This window comes from Hylaeus volcanicus, unplaced genomic scaffold (genome assembly GCF_026283585.1).
Source record: "Hylaeus volcanicus isolate JK05 unplaced genomic scaffold, UHH_iyHylVolc1.0_haploid 12237, whole genome shotgun sequence".
In the NCBI taxonomy this organism is placed as follows: Eukaryota; Metazoa; Arthropoda; class Insecta; order Hymenoptera; family Colletidae; genus Hylaeus; species Hylaeus volcanicus.
The window spans coordinates 1,451,647-1,468,642 of NW_026533172.1; the positions used below are offsets into that span (position 1 = coordinate 1,451,647).

At 29.8% G+C, this 16,996-nt stretch overlaps 3 protein-coding genes and 1 long non-coding RNA gene across 8 annotated transcripts; 1 reads left to right on the forward strand and 3 right to left on the reverse strand.

Annotated features, from left to right (window-relative positions):
- Positions 1–3,032: 3,032 nt before the first annotated feature.
- Positions 3,033–5,571, forward strand: LOC128883615 (uncharacterized). Its single transcript, XR_008459073.1, has 3 exons — positions 3,033–3,459; positions 3,524–4,352; positions 4,401–5,571. It is a non-coding gene; the product is annotated as an uncharacterized LOC128883615 (long non-coding RNA).
- A 52-nt stretch (positions 5,572–5,623) lies between these two features.
- Positions 5,624–7,731, reverse strand: LOC128883606 (cytosolic Fe-S cluster assembly factor narfl-like). Its single transcript, XM_054136148.1, has 2 exons — positions 6,155–7,731; positions 5,624–6,106 (listed from the first exon to the last, which is right to left on the reverse strand). Exons 1-2 carry the CDS (start codon positions 7,631–7,633, stop codon positions 5,678–5,680), a joined length of 1,908 nt encoding a protein of 635 aa, XP_053992123.1. The 5' UTR covers positions 7,634–7,731; the 3' UTR covers positions 5,624–5,677.
- Positions 7,732–8,775: 1,044 nt separating this feature from the next.
- On the reverse strand, positions 8,776–11,045 carry LOC128883909 (lysophospholipid acyltransferase LPCAT4-like). Of its 3 annotated transcripts, XM_054136775.1 has the most exons (10): positions 10,873–10,985; positions 10,642–10,817; positions 10,528–10,585; positions 10,416–10,473; positions 10,093–10,288; positions 9,951–10,036; positions 9,709–9,872; positions 9,575–9,657; positions 9,413–9,517; positions 8,802–9,365 (listed from the first exon to the last, which is right to left on the reverse strand). In XM_054136775.1, the coding sequence occupies exons 2-10, from the start codon at positions 10,780–10,782 to the stop codon at positions 9,192–9,194; spliced, it is 1,065 nt and encodes a 354-aa protein (XP_053992750.1). In that variant the 5' UTR covers positions 10,783–10,817; positions 10,873–10,985; the 3' UTR covers positions 8,802–9,191. The 3 variants fall into 3 exon arrangements, 2 of the variants coding, with proteins under 2 accessions (XP_053992750.1, XP_053992749.1); XM_054136774.1 differs by having other exon boundaries at positions 8,803–9,365; positions 10,642–11,016; XR_008459161.1 differs by having other exon boundaries at positions 8,776–9,365; positions 9,413–9,657; positions 9,713–9,872; positions 10,642–11,045.
- Positions 11,046–11,848: 803 nt separating this feature from the next.
- LOC128883733 (probable serine/threonine-protein kinase DDB_G0276461) lies at positions 11,849–16,203 on the reverse strand. Of its 3 annotated transcripts, none has more exons than XM_054136398.1 (9): positions 13,633–16,203; positions 13,427–13,579; positions 13,305–13,380; positions 13,139–13,222; positions 13,027–13,079; positions 12,887–12,939; positions 12,780–12,823; positions 12,559–12,657; positions 11,849–12,513 (listed from the first exon to the last, which is right to left on the reverse strand). In XM_054136398.1, the coding sequence occupies exons 1-9, from the start codon at positions 15,298–15,300 to the stop codon at positions 12,011–12,013; spliced, it is 2,733 nt and encodes a 910-aa protein (XP_053992373.1). In that variant the 5' UTR covers positions 15,301–16,203; the 3' UTR covers positions 11,849–12,010. The 3 variants fall into 3 exon arrangements, with proteins under 3 accessions (XP_053992373.1, XP_053992374.1, XP_053992372.1); XM_054136399.1 differs by having other exon boundaries at positions 11,849–12,657; positions 13,427–13,596; positions 13,657–13,725; positions 13,785–16,201; XM_054136397.1 differs by having other exon boundaries at positions 11,849–12,657; positions 13,633–16,201.
- Between the last annotated feature and the right edge of the window lie 793 nt (positions 16,204–16,996).

Genomic DNA, 16,996 nt, shown 5'->3' on the forward strand with positions numbered 1-16,996 from the left:
TTTTTCAGAGGGCTTTTTCTATAAAAAAATAATGATAACTCAGTACATTAACCATATTATTTACACTATCGCATGGATAAACATATAGCTTGCCACTTTTTTCTTCTATTAATTTCCAGGTGTCTTCTTTTCTCTACTACAAGTTTAATTGAACTTTTCAATCACTTTCTTTGAATCAATAATGACTGTTTGGAAAAGAGATAACGCGTAAATTTTAGTCCGGTGCAAAAAACTCTGATCTATAATGATACTTTTATCGTTTTTAATTATTTTGCAATAATCTACACAAAGGCTTACATTTAACCTTCCCTTTGACCATCAGTTGACTTTTGCAATAGAAAAAAGTATTAATGCTTTCTATAAATTGTTTTTTAGTTTATTTCCCAGGAATTAATTCGCGTTTTTTTGATAAGCTTTAAAATTTTTTTAAACAATTAACCGTCACGCTTAAAAAAAAATCCGTCAACCTAATTAAAATGTGTCATTTAAGGTATAAAAACGTGTGGACGTGCCACTGCAGAAACCATTTTTGCGAACCAAGCATATAGTTGAAAACAGTTTAAACCGCTACTGCATTTTAGTAAATATTTTTAAAAATGTTGATGTTTTGTTGAAAGAAGAAGGCTTGATTTTTTTTGCAAAAAGCAATCAACTGAATTTTTTCTTTAACAAAAATCGCTTAAAAATGCTGTATACGTTTTGAAAAAATTGTTAAATTCAATACAGATTTTTTTTTTATTTCAAAAAAAAAAGGTTCTCTTGTTCGGTTAACGTGTTCACACAGTCGATCATCACGTTTATAACAGCATCACTTGTAATCCACTAGAAGGAAATATAAAGCATGGTTTGGGACACTTAGTTCAAGAATCGAATGCCAAGAAAAAGATATTATTAACAAAGTGGTAAATACATTTTTGACCATTTCTTATAACGCATTTGGAAAATAGGCATAAATTTTTTTTAATAATAATTATCTTTAGTCATAGAAGCAAATATTTTCTAATTTTTCTTTTTGTTGTGACAAGGAAGAGACACTAAAAAAGCTTCAATTCCTCTCCGTCTCTTCATACGACAGCTACGTACACATTGTTTGTAAAAATAAATAATACTCCGCTCCCTTACTCCTATATTCTTCATTGATATACAAAATGTGTCTAGAAAACAAATAATTATTACAGAAAAACAACAAGTGCACAAAATAGTGAGAAGAACTGACAAACCTTAATTGTTTTTTTCGCTACTAAGGTTTCAGGTCACATGTTCTCTAGGCGTAACTATTATGTTAATGTTTCTCATGTGCTCTACATTTTAAAAAATGCCTTATTGTATTACACAGTTATTGTAAAAGAATTCACCGTTTAAATTCATACAAGAAATCATTTGATTAAAAATAGTCTATAAAAAATCAATACTAATAATTTTTTTTTTTCAAATTTTATTTATCTCCTAACAAATTTTGTATTTTTATTATTAATCTTAAAAACACCTGTAATGTCGTTACTAAAAAAAAATGAAAACCCATTTAAACTAATGTATGAGTCGCTTGACACTGTTGTTATCACCACTCAAACTATACAAAATTATCAAGTGCATACGCGAAGACTAGTCAAGCAACACACCGATAGTAATGAAGAGATTTTGTACTTGCTTTTGAAAAAACTTGTGTAGCACACACTTATTACCGGTGTTATTTCAAATACAATAAAGTAGACTTCATACATTTCTTTTTTATGGCTTATTAATCGCTAGACCATTTTCCATAGAATTAAAATGCTACTTAAGCATCATGTACCAAAAACAAATTAACATAATATGGATTCTTATAAATAACTATTATTGTATTCATATTTTATTTCAGTTAAGAAAATTGTTTTATTAATGTATTTTAAAGCAACATTTCACTTTTTGTCTACGACAGCTGTCTTATTATCAAGCATTTTTGCATTTTTCCATAATCTCTTTCCCTAGAGAAAAGCTTTTATAACTTTTGCCTTGTCATTTGCCGGCCTGCTAGGTAGCGTCACAACGTGTTAATGAGGACACTAACAAGAAATCAACTAAAAGATGTATGCCACGCCTGAACGATTTTAACAGGTTGTAAGCAACCTAAACAAAGCTTTTTTTTTTTGTTAGTAAAAATAGATAAATTTACTTTTCGATTAGAAGTGGATAGTAAATATTTTCTTCCAATCCCAGAAGCTCCCTATATGCCAATGACAATACGTCAAACAAAATATGGTACTTATAGCATACTTTATAAATGTCGAATTAATTTCTTCTTCTGTAAATGTCTCTCCAACATTACAAAGTAGCGATTTCAGGGTTCGCAATGGTATAGTCCCATTTAGCTGCATATGTTTTCTTATATTGAAAAACATTTTCAATTTATAAAAAACTCGTCACCTCAGTATCAAAACGTTTACATAATGTAAGAAGCGTATCTCGTAACATATCTGTCGGAATTTGATGATCCTTAACTTGCTGTGCCCAATTCGTTATATCATCCAATGTACAATATTGTTTATCGCAATGTTGTTCATTAAAATTTTGAATTTGTTTTAGCGTTGGTGCTAAACCCTAATTCAAAAAATAGACGTGCTCACAGTCTAAAAAGAAACTCTAATATACCAAAAGCCTTAAAGCTGTGGGTGCGTCACCCAGAGGGATCTCTTGAGTGTTTACCACCGACTGTTTAGGAGGAATCTTTGTTTTTGAAAAATGATTGATTAATGCAAGTAACAACTTACATTAAATTCCTTTAGTTTTTGTAAAACGCAAGTTTTTTTAATTGTCTAAAAGAAAACGATAATTATCAGGTGAAAAGTTTACACATAAACGGGTAATTTGTTATCAATTACCTCCATAAGAAGAATTTAAATATTTTAAAATTTCATAAAAGTTTCCCTTTTAATTAAATCAAGGTTTTTAGTGGACAGATTATTCCTTAGCAAGTACCTAAAAAACTAATTAAATGGTGCTTTATTATCCACAATCATTCTATTTTTAGTTGATTGTTGATGGAGCTTATATATTTCATTTACACATGATGATTTTGTTCAACGTTTGATACAAACAAATTTGTGTTTTTTTAATTCGCTACAGTTTTTTTATAACCGTTACAGTATAAAAAACCTTTTAGAAGTTCATCAATGGGTTTTATACATTATTTTCAAATTAAAGATCAAGTAAAACGCAAGGTCTTTTTCTTGTCTAAACCAGTTACCAGCAGAATTCTGTTTGCTTCTTATTTAATCGTTTCAAAACAAAATGATTTAAGTTTATTAATACACAAAAAACTTCATATTATCATTGCGTTCAATTAAAAAAATTATGTTACTAGGATGGACGTGTCCATGTTAAATACATGGAAATTTTAAACAAAGCCAAATGATATGTGTTTGAGAAAAAACACTTCAAGAAAAAATTATCAACGATTATGATTGTAAAAGTAAATTTTTGGTATAAATAAAGACCCGCTCCACTTTTAATGTTGTTTTCAATTATAACGTCTCTATTGTTATAGAAAAAAAAGAAAAGGTTTACGCTTTCGCTATGCGATAAAATAACTTGGAGCGTCACAGAAAATCGTTATTTCAGGTGACAGCCAAACACATGTGTACTAACAAATCGTTTCTATTTGTTTTAAACAACCACGAACAATGGATTTCAAATGCTTATTCGTGATACTCGTACCAACATAACCTTCCTTGCGTCTAAGTAAACACTCCCCCTTTGTTTTAGATTGAATAACATTTAGAGTTAAAATTTGAAACTAAAACAACCAAAGCATGGCAGCTAGAAGAAACGTCAAATTGAATTATTGTGTTCTAAAACTTAAAAATAAAAGGCTTCCATAGTTGGAATAGAATTATGATATTTTTCTTTAATCCCCTTTAAAAGATACAAATAAATTCACAAGCACCCAATACTTTCGTCAGAAATAACAAAAAAACTAAAGCACTAATTTAATTTGACTATTTTATGATTTTTATTTATTTTTTCTTTAAATTCTGTAACGAAAATTTCAAATTCTTTAATACGTTATAATAGTCATCTTGACCGCAATCTTTTGTCTAAAAAAATGCAAAATTAAAATCATAAGACATGTTTTACCATTTTTTCTTATGCGTCAATCTAAATGTCTAGATACACTATTTAAAAGGCGGTATCTTGTTTAGTGAGATAGTGCATAATTCAATATACCACAGTTCCGTTAGAGTATCTATTTTGTCAAATTTAACCTACCGATGAGGCTAATCGCAGTGGAGTCGTCACATTTTTATATTGATCACCTTTTAAGTTTTCTTAAGAAACATGGAGTATGTGTTTGTTTACAAGGAAAAATGTGGAAAGTAAAATATTTTGTTATGGTTAAAAATTTTTCATTTTTAAAAATGTAGAGATATGTATTATACTATACAATTACGTACAAGGACTGTGATGCCAATAATTGATGAAACATGGTACCATGTGTTGAAGTTGAGCATGACGTATAGAAAATTACTCGTTTTATCATTAAGTCAATTGTTAACCTTTATGCCTCTGTTGATTTTTTTGAGAATAAAATATACCAATATCTTAAATGTCTTGATGCGTTGGCTGACTAGTGGTTTCTTCAATGAACTAAACAATGTTACCCTAGTGCAAACAACTTTAATAAAAAACATTCTTAAAAAAGAGGTCAAATTTTAAAAAGCATTTTTATGCTTTTTTAAAAATAAATTTGGATAACTTTATCTTTGAGTGACTGTGGAGACCAACAAAACTCATGACTGAAATTGTGCAGCTACACAGAGTAAAAAAATTTGGTTATTTTTTCTATGGACAAAGCAATTATATCAAAGTATCCTAGAGCTATAGATAACTTCTTTTTTTTTAAAAAGGAAAACACAAAAACGAAATATTAGGCATTCATAAATACTTTTTTTTAATTCCTTATAAATTTTTTTTAAAATACTTCTTGTACCGTTTCATAGTAACAATTCAAACAATCCAATTGTCTAAGGTTAATTTAAAAAGATCTGGGCATTCATATGCTTATGGTCGGCATAACGTTAAAAACTGTGAATAAGTACGACTTTTATATTTAGAAAATGACAAGTCGAGCTAAAAGTTGAAAGCAAGGGCTATAATGAGTGAATCACCTTTTTTCCAAAGGACGCATTGTATTTTCCCACGATTCCACTAAATTATTAAAGTTAAACAAGGATGGTGAACAAATGTAGAAGAAAATCACTCATTCACAATAAATTGATTTCGATTCTAACGCACTTCCTGTTAAGGGTTTCTGCAGTAAACTTGTTAAAAAAATCTCATTTATTTAAAGCGCACATAAACAAATTAAAGATTAATATGAAACATTACAAAAAAATTAAAAAAATTTATTAGCGTTATTAAAAAAAAACCACTATTTTCACGATATTCGTAGTAAACCTATTTATAAAAAGCGAACCAATTTTATTCCGTTGTTCTTGTTTGAAGGAACTAGAGGGTGCACTCAATGTAGGTAAAAAATAATTTCATTGCTACTGGAGCGTGTTTTGAAAAATAGCATCCTAAAACCGTTTTATTTTTCTGTAAAAAAGTTCATTTATAAAACATTAGCACTATAAATTAAACGAACGTGTGAAAAACATCTCTCACTCCCACACTTTAGAGCCTGAATTTAGTATATCAACTACCACTGATTGACTCCTGTATTCTTTTCATCGCCACTCCCTTTAGTTAACGCTTGAAAATGAGCTTCAAATATAGATAATCGATCAACATGGCATGAAGAGGTGGACATGTTAGAACATGTTTTCATAGTATACAGATAAAACAAGTAAACAAATGGATTTTCATGAGGGTACAAAAGGAAGGATGGTTCCTTCACATTTTCAAAAAATAGTGTCAAATCACGCGTTGTCGTTTTATTAGAAGAATTCGGTATTAATTGGCCGGCACCATAATTACACCCTCGCGGACATGCCATAATTTCAACGAAATCTGGTAATTGGTTGCTATCCTTTTTAGTCAAATCTCGTACCAGATTTTGAATATTACGAAAACCATAAGCATAAGTAAATGTTAAAAGAACTTTCTCTTTATTAGTTAGTTGAAGCTTCTAAAAAAAATAAACTGAAGAAAACAATTCTACTCACGTTGCACACACCTTATAGTCTTTATTACTAAGAATGGTATATTTAAATTCATCGCATTCGTTTGAAGGAATATTAAATAATTTCATAGCTGCTATTTTAAAAACGTACTCGAGAAATTCTCCTGTTCCATTTGTTTTTGTACTTGTCAAAATAGAATGACAACAAAGGCAAACACTTGACCCATGCGTTAATAATGTCTTTATAGAACGGTCATTAATGATGGGAAAAAATTCCTTGATGTTTTGGTATAAGGGAATTTGTTTTACACTTTGTTCTAAAAAAAAAATCCATGGGTACCAAGATGCAGTATCTAGCAAAATGTTATCCAAATTTTCTGGAATTTCTTCCACAAGTAACTCATGAAAATCGTTAGAAGAAATTATTCCGTGTTGATTCAAAAGTTCAATAATTTCACTTGTTGCTAAAGCTACATCAACTTCTTTAAAGGGTATCGCATTATCAGATAATTGTAGCACACTATTGTTTCGTAAAATTTCTAGCTTTTTATCATAACAAGGAACAACTGTGACGTGAAAAATAGCTTCCGAAACAAGGTAAGGCTTGTTAAATTTTTCTGGTGTAAATTTTTCAATAACTCGAAGACTATCGATTAAATGATTATATGGAAATAAAAAAAGTGTTTGACGATATTTATGCAAAAGCCTACGCATGTTATAACAATCTTTTAAAAGGGTTTTCACAAAAAATCCAGTAAGCTGTTGTTCAGATTTAAGTGGGGATATTTTTGAAACATTAGCTTGATTTTGGGTTTTTTCACTATAACACACCCAACCTGGACAATGGGATGTTAACATAGGGAATATGTCATTTTCACTTTGATGAAAGGCTGTCTCTAAATTTTTTTCTTTTGACGCTTTGTTAGCTGTTTGATAAGAGAGTATAAACAGTCGAGATAATTCAGCAAGGCTTAATGAATGAAAGAGTGATACATCAAGGACAACTGAAATTCCCAGTTTTGACTTAAAAAAAGTAACAAGTCTTTGAAAACACTTTTTAAAATTGGCACATTTATAGTGCATGGCAAGGAAACGCAATGATTCTAAAGAAAAAGTCATCACACTAAACGTTGAGCAGGATAGTTGCGACATAAATTTGTCTAAACTTTGTTCTTGCAAAAAAATGGAATCTGATGCAGTGACACATCCTGAACATGCAAGACAATCATAGAGAGAAATTTTAGCAGCAGATGAAGACGTTTCTGGTTCCTCTAAACTATTTTGAATACTATTTTTTAACTCGTTTGTAAGTGAAACATTAATCGTTTTTTCAGAAACAGCTTTATGGTTATTTCTTTTAGGAAACAACTTTATAAGGTCAGGACGAATTGGAGTAGCTGTATCGTTGTTTAACTGTTTATTTTTTTTTTCGATTTTTTTGATATTTTCTTTTTGCGACAGCTGAACGACGCAATCCTGTGATGGTGAAAGATAGTCATTTAAATCTTGAACTTTAACGATTCCTGAAAACATCTTTACGAATGTAACAAGCTTTACCTACTTTACTGAGTTACACCATGTTTACACGTTTAATACATTACTTTTAAAATGCCAACTTTAGTTTGATTTCAAAAAATAAATTTTCTTGAGAGATAAAATAAAAAAAACGGATGACACAGAACGTACCTATTCACATTTTTTTATTTGTAGGTTTAATCTATTCATTAACCCTGCGAAGAAAGTTTACAACAAGCTCATTGTACTTGAACCTTATCCCTCCATTTTTCATCTACGTGTTAAAAAAGAAACTTTGTTGTATAATATTAAAAACGGATGTACATTTTACAAAGTATTCCAACCAAGGAACATTCAATTTGGCTTAATATTGTTTTTCATGATTCGAATAAAATAGAAATTAGTAAAAATAAAATTAAATCTTTCGGTTAGCACTATTTTTCATTTGTATTAAAAAAATTTTAATATAAGAACTTTAATCAAGTCTCTAGTTCTAGCAGTCTGGCTGATGTATTTTAAAAGATAGACTAAGACGGTTTGAATGTCGCATGAAAACATATTTTCAATGATGTGCCATGCTAGAAGAGTAAAAAAACTTTAGTGGTATGTTCAAGTTTTGAAATCATGTCAATTGTATTTTCCAATAATTCATTTAACAAGATAGTAAGATTTTTCAATGAGATGCGTAGATATACCACCGCAAGTAATTTTAAAAGAAAACTCCCTTGGTAAAAAAACAAAAGATACCTAAAAAATAAACGTGGTTCGCCAAGTGTTTCAAAGTGAAACATACACATGTTTTAAGCACCTTTTACATCTCGCTTTATTTACCCTGTCATTTAAATGATACATTTAAGAAACTTTGTCATGTTTGAAATTGTAAAGCATGTGCAAACTACGATAGACGCGTTTTAAATAACGCTTTTAATATTTTGTTTAGTCAAATTTCTGGTTTTGAATAGAAGCTACAACATTATTTTTATAACTAATTTTTAATAAATACTTATTTAACACTTATTAAAAAAAATAAAAACAAAATAAAAATTATTACTTTATTTAAAAATCTATTTAAACTAAAAAACAATTCTATTATATATTGTGATATAACTTTAATCAGAAAAGAATTAATAAAAAATAATTGAAACGTCATGATTTGTTCAAAAACCTAATAACTTTACTTTTTGTTAAGCTAATACATTCAGCAAAACGCGAAGAATTTTCGTAATGAAAATGTTTACCATTAAAAATATTTTTTTTTTTAAATTGGTATTTTTTTGGCTAAGCAATTGTTTTAAGCTTTTTAAATTCTTATTCATAAACAAAAAAAAAAAAACCAAAGCTTTTTTGTTAAAATATTTGAAAATAACTAAAATACTATTTTAGTATTTAAGAATGTATTTTAAAAAATGATTAACGGTCTCTTTTTGTAGAAAAACTTTAAAATATGATGAAACGACCTATCGGGAGTAAAAGAAATTATAGCAATACACAAACTTAAGAAAAGTAGTATTAATTTAACTAAAATTCTGGTATATGACTTTTGTTTTATTTGTTAAGTAAATTTTTAAAAATGCCATTATGATCCTTTGTTGTGAATACAATCATAAAGTTGTTTTTTAACTTTTAACGAATCACCCCATTTGTCTTGAGACATAAATAAAAGATCTTGCAAAAATTCTGAAGATGTTGTATTAAAACCATAATATTTAGTTTGCTGTTTTTGCAGTACACATAAAGCTTCATTGTACACCTTGAAAATAAATATAGCTATAATAAAAACACACGAGAGAGTCCTACTTTATTTTTAAAATGCTTTACGCATTGAGCGTCTGAATTTTTTGGGGGTAAAATTTCTGGGCTAACATTAAAAATCCATGTGGTGTAAAGACGGCAAGGTACAGGCTAAAATAGAGCATATGGAATAGCTAATAAGATGAAAACAATTTGGTGAGAAATTACAGAGGCAACAAGTAATGTTATGTAAACCATAGGATCAAGAATATCGAAGGCTGGATGAAAATATGTACAAGGATAAAATAAAACTAAAGATAAAAGTAAATAAGCGACTAGTTGTGACATGTTTTTCTCTTTACCCACAACCGTCACTTTTTGAAGAGTTGAAAAAGCGCCGTTTTTAAAAGGTAGTATTGTGTGACCATTTGAGGTCGTACCCTCTGCAAACAGTATGAGAGTATTAAGAGATTCACCGTTGGAAATATTTCGTTGTCGATTATGGATGCTCTCTAAAGCTTGGGATCTTGAAATTAAACATAAAAGCATAAGGAAGACGTAACGCAATCTTTACGATACAAAAAAACATGATATGCAAATTTACCGATTTTCAACAGAATCCCGATTCACATATATGCAATTCATTGCGTTAGAAAATCGTGATATTAACGGTAATTTCGCCACAGATGACTAGAAATGTTTTTTTTTGTCAGTATAAAACAAGAAAGTTGGTTATTGTGTTTTACTTTAGAAACAAAACTAGGAAGTCCTAAGCGTGACATAAAATAAATAATATCTAGAATGGATACGTGATTTGAAACGATAATTTCATCTTGAGGTATTTTTTTTCTAGAGGCTTCAGGAAAATTGTCCACTATGATTAAACCCATTACCGTCAATAAAACGCTCATGAAACATGATACAATTTTGTTACAAACGCATCTAAAATTTTAAATAATTAAAAAAAGCGTTACAACAATATTTCTTTTTTCCACAAAAAAAAATGCAAGACAGCGAGAATGAAATTTAAAAAAAAGAGAAAAAGAAGAAAAATAAATTGAATACTTACAGTCTCAACAAAAAACAACGACGGCTGACGTTTCCATCATGAATTTGAGGAAGAAATACTATAAAAGATATAAAGTTCTAGTTAAAAACCAAAATTGTAAAAGTGGACCTACACGAAAAAATTGCGGAAAGTGCACATAATATGATTAAAATTAATCCACGTAAAGGAAACTAAAAAGATAATTGGAAAGATAATCAAGACGATTAAAGAAACAAAAAAAGCCTACTACAAAAAGTATACTAAAAATAGAAAGACATATTTTGGTTAGACGATGGTATTCATGTGAATCAAGTCGCTGAAATGCGTGTAGAGCAGCCTTCGAAATAGTCCTTTTCTTGCACTCTGATTCAATTCTACTCCAAGACATTGTATTCCATATGTAAATACAACGGGAAACCCAGACTATACATATCAACCAGTAAATTAAAAAAAAACAAGCTACATAATAGAAAAATACCATTCCCCCTCAAAAAAAACCCAAAAAAAATTATATTAATAACAACAACCACATACTACACTGGATGATTAATTTTGCAGTCCATTTTCCTTATAAATAAAATTAATTTATTTCACAAAAAAAAATGTAAAACTTTTTTAGGCAAGTACTACTGAGGTTTCACTATTACCAGTTCAATTCAAATTTTTTTTTTTTAATCTTAAAGCAAAACACAGTGTATTTAACATCCAGTTAAAAATGTTTAACTCCTTTAGATTGTTAACAAAAATAATTTTTGTTATAGCATTGTTAAAACATGCATTCAAAAATATTATCCTAATAGAAAAAAAAAATTTATACATACCTAAAAGTATGTTATCTGATGATAAATATCAAAAGGAGAAACTCCTCTACGTACATAGGAAATTGTAATGTTATTTTATAATTTGTTTTTGAAAAAAAGAAAGCATCGACATTGATTCGAATGGTACAGACTAATGCAAAACTTGTACGTCATGTTTTTAACACGCTTGATTATAATAAGGATGGATTTTGGGATTTCGAAGATGTTATGAAAATCTTGAGTAGTGTTACCTTAAAAACAGAAAAAAACCTTCAAAACAATGTTGTCAATTTTCTTAACAAATTACAAGAGTATTCTGTTGAAAAGTCTATTCCCCGTATTAACTTTCCCACTTTTTATAATTGGTTTATCGATACATCGCGTTCTGTATGTTTTTTTTTAATACAAAACAAAACTAACAACAAGTGACACACATTTCAACTAAGTTTTTTTTTTTTTTTGTCACAGAAAAATCAAAGAGAAGATTTTTCCCATTTCTTTAATGTTTTAGATCGTGAAAATACTCAAGTTATTCATATACAAAACATTCAGTCACTCATTCAATCTTTGAATCTTCCAATAACTGCTGAAGATGTTAATAAATACTTTCCCAATAAGTGTAGCTACACAGAATTTGTGAATCTTCACACAAAGTTTTTAGAATAAAAAGTATGGATTGCTAAAAATTTTAAAAGGGAACTCCTTAGAAAAACGTCTACAATAGTGTCTTTTTAAATTTTTTCGTTCAAAAAAAAGTAAATCTAAATGTTCTATGACTTATCAAAATATGTGAAATATTCTTCGTCACATGGTTTCCTAACGAATTTCTTCCCAATAATCATTAAAACCTTTTGTTAAGTCTTCGTATAAATAAGTTTCTCGTAACGTAAAGGGGACGCGACTTGTCCAGCATAAAAGCTTTTGTGGATCAACGTAGATGCTTTTCCGTGGTAATAAACAATCATTAAACAATTCGTACATATTCATATCTCCGTTTATACATAAATGCCGGTTATTAGCGGCTTGTAGAGCAAAGCAACTCGAATGAATTGGTTTTTTTTTTGAAAGTTTTGGTAACGTGAGTAGGTTACCGTCACAGTTATGTACGCAAGAGTCTTGAATGCACATTAATTTTGATTTGTTATTCTTCGTTAGCATACATAGCTGATTGATACACGGCATTCCTACTAGATTTTCAGATAAGTCACTATAAAGGTGAATCGGACGTTCATCGTCACGTGAACATTCATATGTTTGAACTCCCCTTGAAATATGACTATTCATATTGGCGTTAACATCATATAACTTTGCTTCCTTATCTGAATAGGGAGTGCAATTGTTTTGATTTGAGTTGAATGCTTTACTCATTAAACTGCTTCCTGAATGATGCTTGAAAAGGTTTTTTTTCATATCACTTGAATTCGATTGATTGATAAAACGGTTACTTGAATTATTAGAACTTTCTGTACGAACAAAGAAAAAAAATGAAACAATTCGGTTTTTTTTATCAAGTACAATATTTCAACGTTGAACAAATAATGCTGTATAAATAAAGAAGAAACAAAAAAAAAATTCCTTTTCATACTTGTTTCAATGGTTAAAGGCCTAGGAATTGATTCAGCATATTCACTAGTGAAACAAAACCCAAAAAAAGTATTTGTAATCAAAAATTTTATATATTAAAGAAAATACGTTTTAAGCTTAGATGGAACTGAGGATTTTTGAAATGTTGATGATATGGAAGGCTACATAAAAAAAATAAATAAATAAATAAATTCCCTTTAGACTGCTTTTAGTTTCACCAAATTCTTTCGTGAAACGATGAATTTTACCTTGACATTAGTTGGTTTCATTAAATTGGCATTATTTGCGAATTTCCTTGAATCTATATTTTCGTTTAGAAAAAAAAGTTTTAAATATCAATGGTGGTTACAAATTTAATACTTGGATTGGACTTAGGCAACGAATCATCATGAATCGAAGGTAAAATTTTGTGTGATTCACTAGGTTTAGAAATTTCAATAGCTCCTTGATGAGTTGTAAAAAAAAAAAAGTTGGAAATCAATTATGGATCCGATAAAATCTTGAAGATTAAAAACAGTGTACAAACCTTTATTAGGAAGAAGAGAGGAGCCCAGACTCTTAAATTTTTCAGTAGAGGTAGGTCCAAGTTGTGCTTTAAAATTCTATTTTAACGCGTATCAAAAGTAAATTGCCATCATTTGTACCCACTTGTTTATTGTAATCAGTCGTGTTTTTTAAAGGTGGCATTTGTTTTAAGAATGATTTTTCTGTCAAGATATGTGAATTGTTTTGATGCAACAATTGGTCTGATTGCTTGTTATATGACAAAACTTCCGTAGAAACGTTTGGGTGAGGAGATTGCTGATAAGAAGAATTTTCTGTTTTGCATACTTTATATTTTCTAGTTAGCTTACAGACACAGGTAATTTTTTTGTTACTTGCGAAGTTAAGCCTGAAGTTTCCGATGATTGAGGTAACTGAGGTAAGCCGAACTCTTTCTGAATCGCCTTAGGGGCATGAGAAAGTTCATCTACTTTTAACTTCTCCTGCGGATCCTTAGAATTACCTTGAGAATAATGGAACTCTTTGTTCTCTTCATTGGGTGGGTTTGTGTTTCTAAGACCGTCTTCTAAATAAGAAGATTCATTTGTTGAATTCCGTACATTAAGTGGGTGTTCACGCGTAGATTGTGTCAATTCATAAGGTTTCTGTTGAGATTGAACGTTGGGGTGCAACACAGCGCCGTGTTTTGGAGTATGTGAAAAATCAGAGAAAATTTTTTCTTGAGATAAGTTAACGGGATTTTTCTCAACTAAATTCGATTGAGCGGCGTGCATCGGTACATGACGTTCTGTATGATTTGCCAGACTCAAGCTCTTGCCTTTCAATACGTCAGCAGCTTGGGTGTTATTGACATTATCATACGATGAGTTTGAAGTATACTTTTTCTTATTTTCAGATGTTTCAACTTTTTTCTGAACAATGGGGGTTTGTTGTACTTTTGGGGTCATCGGAGAGTTGCTAGAAAAGGGTGTATGTTTTGATTGATTTGGTGTTTCCGAATTTTTGGGTGTATTAAGGTTTGAGAAATTACTCATAAGATTCGGACTGTATTCTATTTGCGAAGAACGCCGTTGAATAGGAAACAAATTTGCAGCATCCGCCTTTCGTGATGTCGGTTGATTCATCGGAGGCATTGGCGGTAGTTTACCCATCATATTATGATTTTGCATAATGGAAGGATTATTTGCATGTTTGTTTTGTTGTATTTGATTTCTAGGATCATTAACTGGACTTGATCGAGTAATTGCTGAAGATTTCATAACCATACTATGTTGCAAAGGATTATAAGATAAAACTTCTTCACTATTCCTTCTTGCTGCCATCTGCGATACCATGACATTTTTTGGTGGAAGCCGATCAAACGTGCTACTTAGTTTTTTGTTTATCGCATGACCCGGTAGCGGTACATTTTTCTTTTCAATCGATTGAGTCTTAGGAAATACTGAAGTTTCCTGAAAGGATGGAGATTGTTGAGTAGCCGGAGGACGTGGAATGGAGGAACTTATGTTCATAGATGAGCCTTGACGTGGAAACGTCGGTGGCCCCGAATCGACTACAGGTCGAAACGATTCTATTGACTGTGAAGCAGGTAACGGTGGATGTGGAACCATTGGTCGCATAGAAAAAGTACGCTGCATGCTTGCATTTGGTCGCGGAGAAGAATTAGGTCGCAAAGGTCCATTGTATCGTACTGATACATTGGGTTGAATAACACCAGTAGGCCTTTGGGAAACATTTTGCTGCATAGTTCCATTGAGTCGAGTTAAGGAGTTAGGTTGTATAGATCCCATAGGTCGCATAGATGTCATAGGCCGTAGTGATGTCACAGGTGGCGATGATGCATTCATCTGTATAGACTGACTTGGTCGCATATATGACTTTAATTGCATAGATCCACTGGGTAGTGTTTGTGGATTCGCTTGAGGAGGTGTATGTGGTCGAAATATAGCAGTTTGGTGCATTGATGGACTAAAATTACGCAATTGTCTTGGATCTTTATGATGATCAGGCAACATCATTTAGTAATTTTTTGTTTATGAAACTTAAAAAAAATGGTACGAAAATTCAATTCTTTTATCAAGAGTATTACAAAGCGAAATTCAAATAACAAAAGTAAAATTAACTAAATATAAATATTACCCTCTACACGTGACACATTCCAAATGACAACAATTTAAAAATTTGTGCGTAAAGAAAGCTTAAGGAATGTTTGTATCTTTTTAATTTTTGTAAACCATTACTGGAATAAGTGAACAAGAAAAAAAGTAAAAGAATTTTAAATTGAAAATTCTTTATAAATTTTATTAATGACTGTAATGATACACATGGAACCTGACGACGAAAATATTTAGTATTATGATACACACACCCAAATGTATTTCGAATTTCTCGCGTTTGCAACTACTTTAAAAGCATTAAAAAGAAAAAAATGGTTTAAAGCTAAGAAACAAATAAGTAGATAGATATGAAGCAAGAACGATACAAAAAATAAGTGTTTCAACCAACTAAATTTAAAGTTAGGTATTGTATTCTATAGAATAAGAGTATAAATAAATTTAAAAAAAAATTAGATATAATCTTTTATAAATATTAAGCGACCAAAACAAAATGATATTTTGGTAGACGTGCTAAATTAAGTAGGGTTTAATAGAACATACGATTAATTAAAATATTCGCACGAAACAATTTCGCGGAACTATTTTATCATTAGAAATTATAATAAATTTGAGTTATTGTTGTTATTCATGAAAAGTAAAGGTTTAGACAAAAGATAGCCATTGCTTTCAATTTTAATTTTCGTATGTCACAACCAGAATAATTGTATGGATGCTGAAATAAAAAATTATGACTGGAATTTCTAATTTCTGTAAAATTGGATTAGAAAAAAAAGACAAGAAGAAATGGAAAGCTTACAAAAACTCATTTTTTTATTAAAGCTGTGTGCACGTGGCGTACAGTCGTACAAAATTAGCTTGACATGTCACCCAACTTTATTTCAAATGAAAATGTTTTTCAGGAATACCATTAATGTAGAATCGTATTATATCCAAGTAAACTATATTTGGCTTTAGATTTAAAATTTTTACATTAAAGCAATTTATTTTTAAAATAAAATTATTAATTTACATATATGGGTTGTCACCTAAAAAAAAAAGATTAAATTATTTTAAAAATTTTAATTAAATATATTACTGCGAAAAAAAAAAAATATTTTTAAAGGAAATTACGTGAAAAATTACAACTAAATAATTTTAAATTGAGGGTAATTTTTTTTTTTACTCTTTATTTGGGTTGTTGGTTACAAAAACGGGAAATCACGTGTCAAACAGTTCCGTACAATAAAATGCTCCAATTTCATTTATATTTTTGATAAGACGAGTAAGCATGTTATAGTGAAATTGTGTTTTTTCTTTAATAAAAATTATGTTTTAGTTACAATAACAAATTTACTTGATTTTACAAGAAAAATTTTGTTCTAATTTTCAAGAGGTTATTGAAGGGTCTAGAGTATTGTTTTTGTGTTAGCTTTAAACTGGATAGGTAAAATCCTTTTTAAACACCTTCTTTATTTTCTATATTTAAGTAAACCCCACGTTATTGAAGTTATCGTTTTAAAAATCGTTAAGAGAACAAATGTTACTCTCATTAAATATCCTGGCTCATTAAAAACCCTTTAATCTAAAAAAGATTTTTTTTCTTTCATTCATTATGTAC

Excerpts from the sequence above, each read along its gene's own strand:
- LOC128883606 (XM_054136148.1), bottom strand. The coding sequence starts at position 7,633 with ATGTTTTCAGGAATCGTTAAAGTTCAAGATTTAAATGACTATCTTTCA. Across the intron at positions 6,107-6,154 it reads TTAGTAATAAAGACTATAAG|AAGCTTCAACTAACTAATAA; the intron begins GTGTGTGCAACG and ends TATTTTTTTTAG.
- LOC128883909 (XM_054136774.1), bottom strand. The coding sequence starts at position 10,875 with ATGGTATTTTTCTATTATGTAGCTTGTTTTTTTTTAATTTACTGGTTG. Across the intron at positions 10,289-10,415 it reads CGTTGTTTTTTGTTGAGACT|ATGCGTTTGTAACAAAATTG; the intron begins GTAAGTATTCAA and ends TTAAAATTTTAG. Across the intron at positions 9,873-9,950 it reads CGGGATTCTGTTGAAAATCG|ATCCCAAGCTTTAGAGAGCA; the intron begins GTAAATTTGCAT and ends TTTAATTTCAAG.
- LOC128883733 (XM_054136397.1), bottom strand. The coding sequence starts at position 15,300 with ATGATGTTGCCTGATCATCATAAAGATCCAAGACAATTGCGTAATTTT. Across the intron at positions 13,080-13,138 it reads GTTGCCTAAGTCCAATCCAA|ATTCAAGGAAATTCGCAAAT; the intron begins GTATTAAATTTG and ends ACGAAAATATAG. Across the intron at positions 12,658-12,779 it reads GCCTTTAACCATTGAAACAA|AAAGTTCTAATAATTCAAGT; the intron begins GTATGAAAAGGA and ends TTGTTCGTACAG.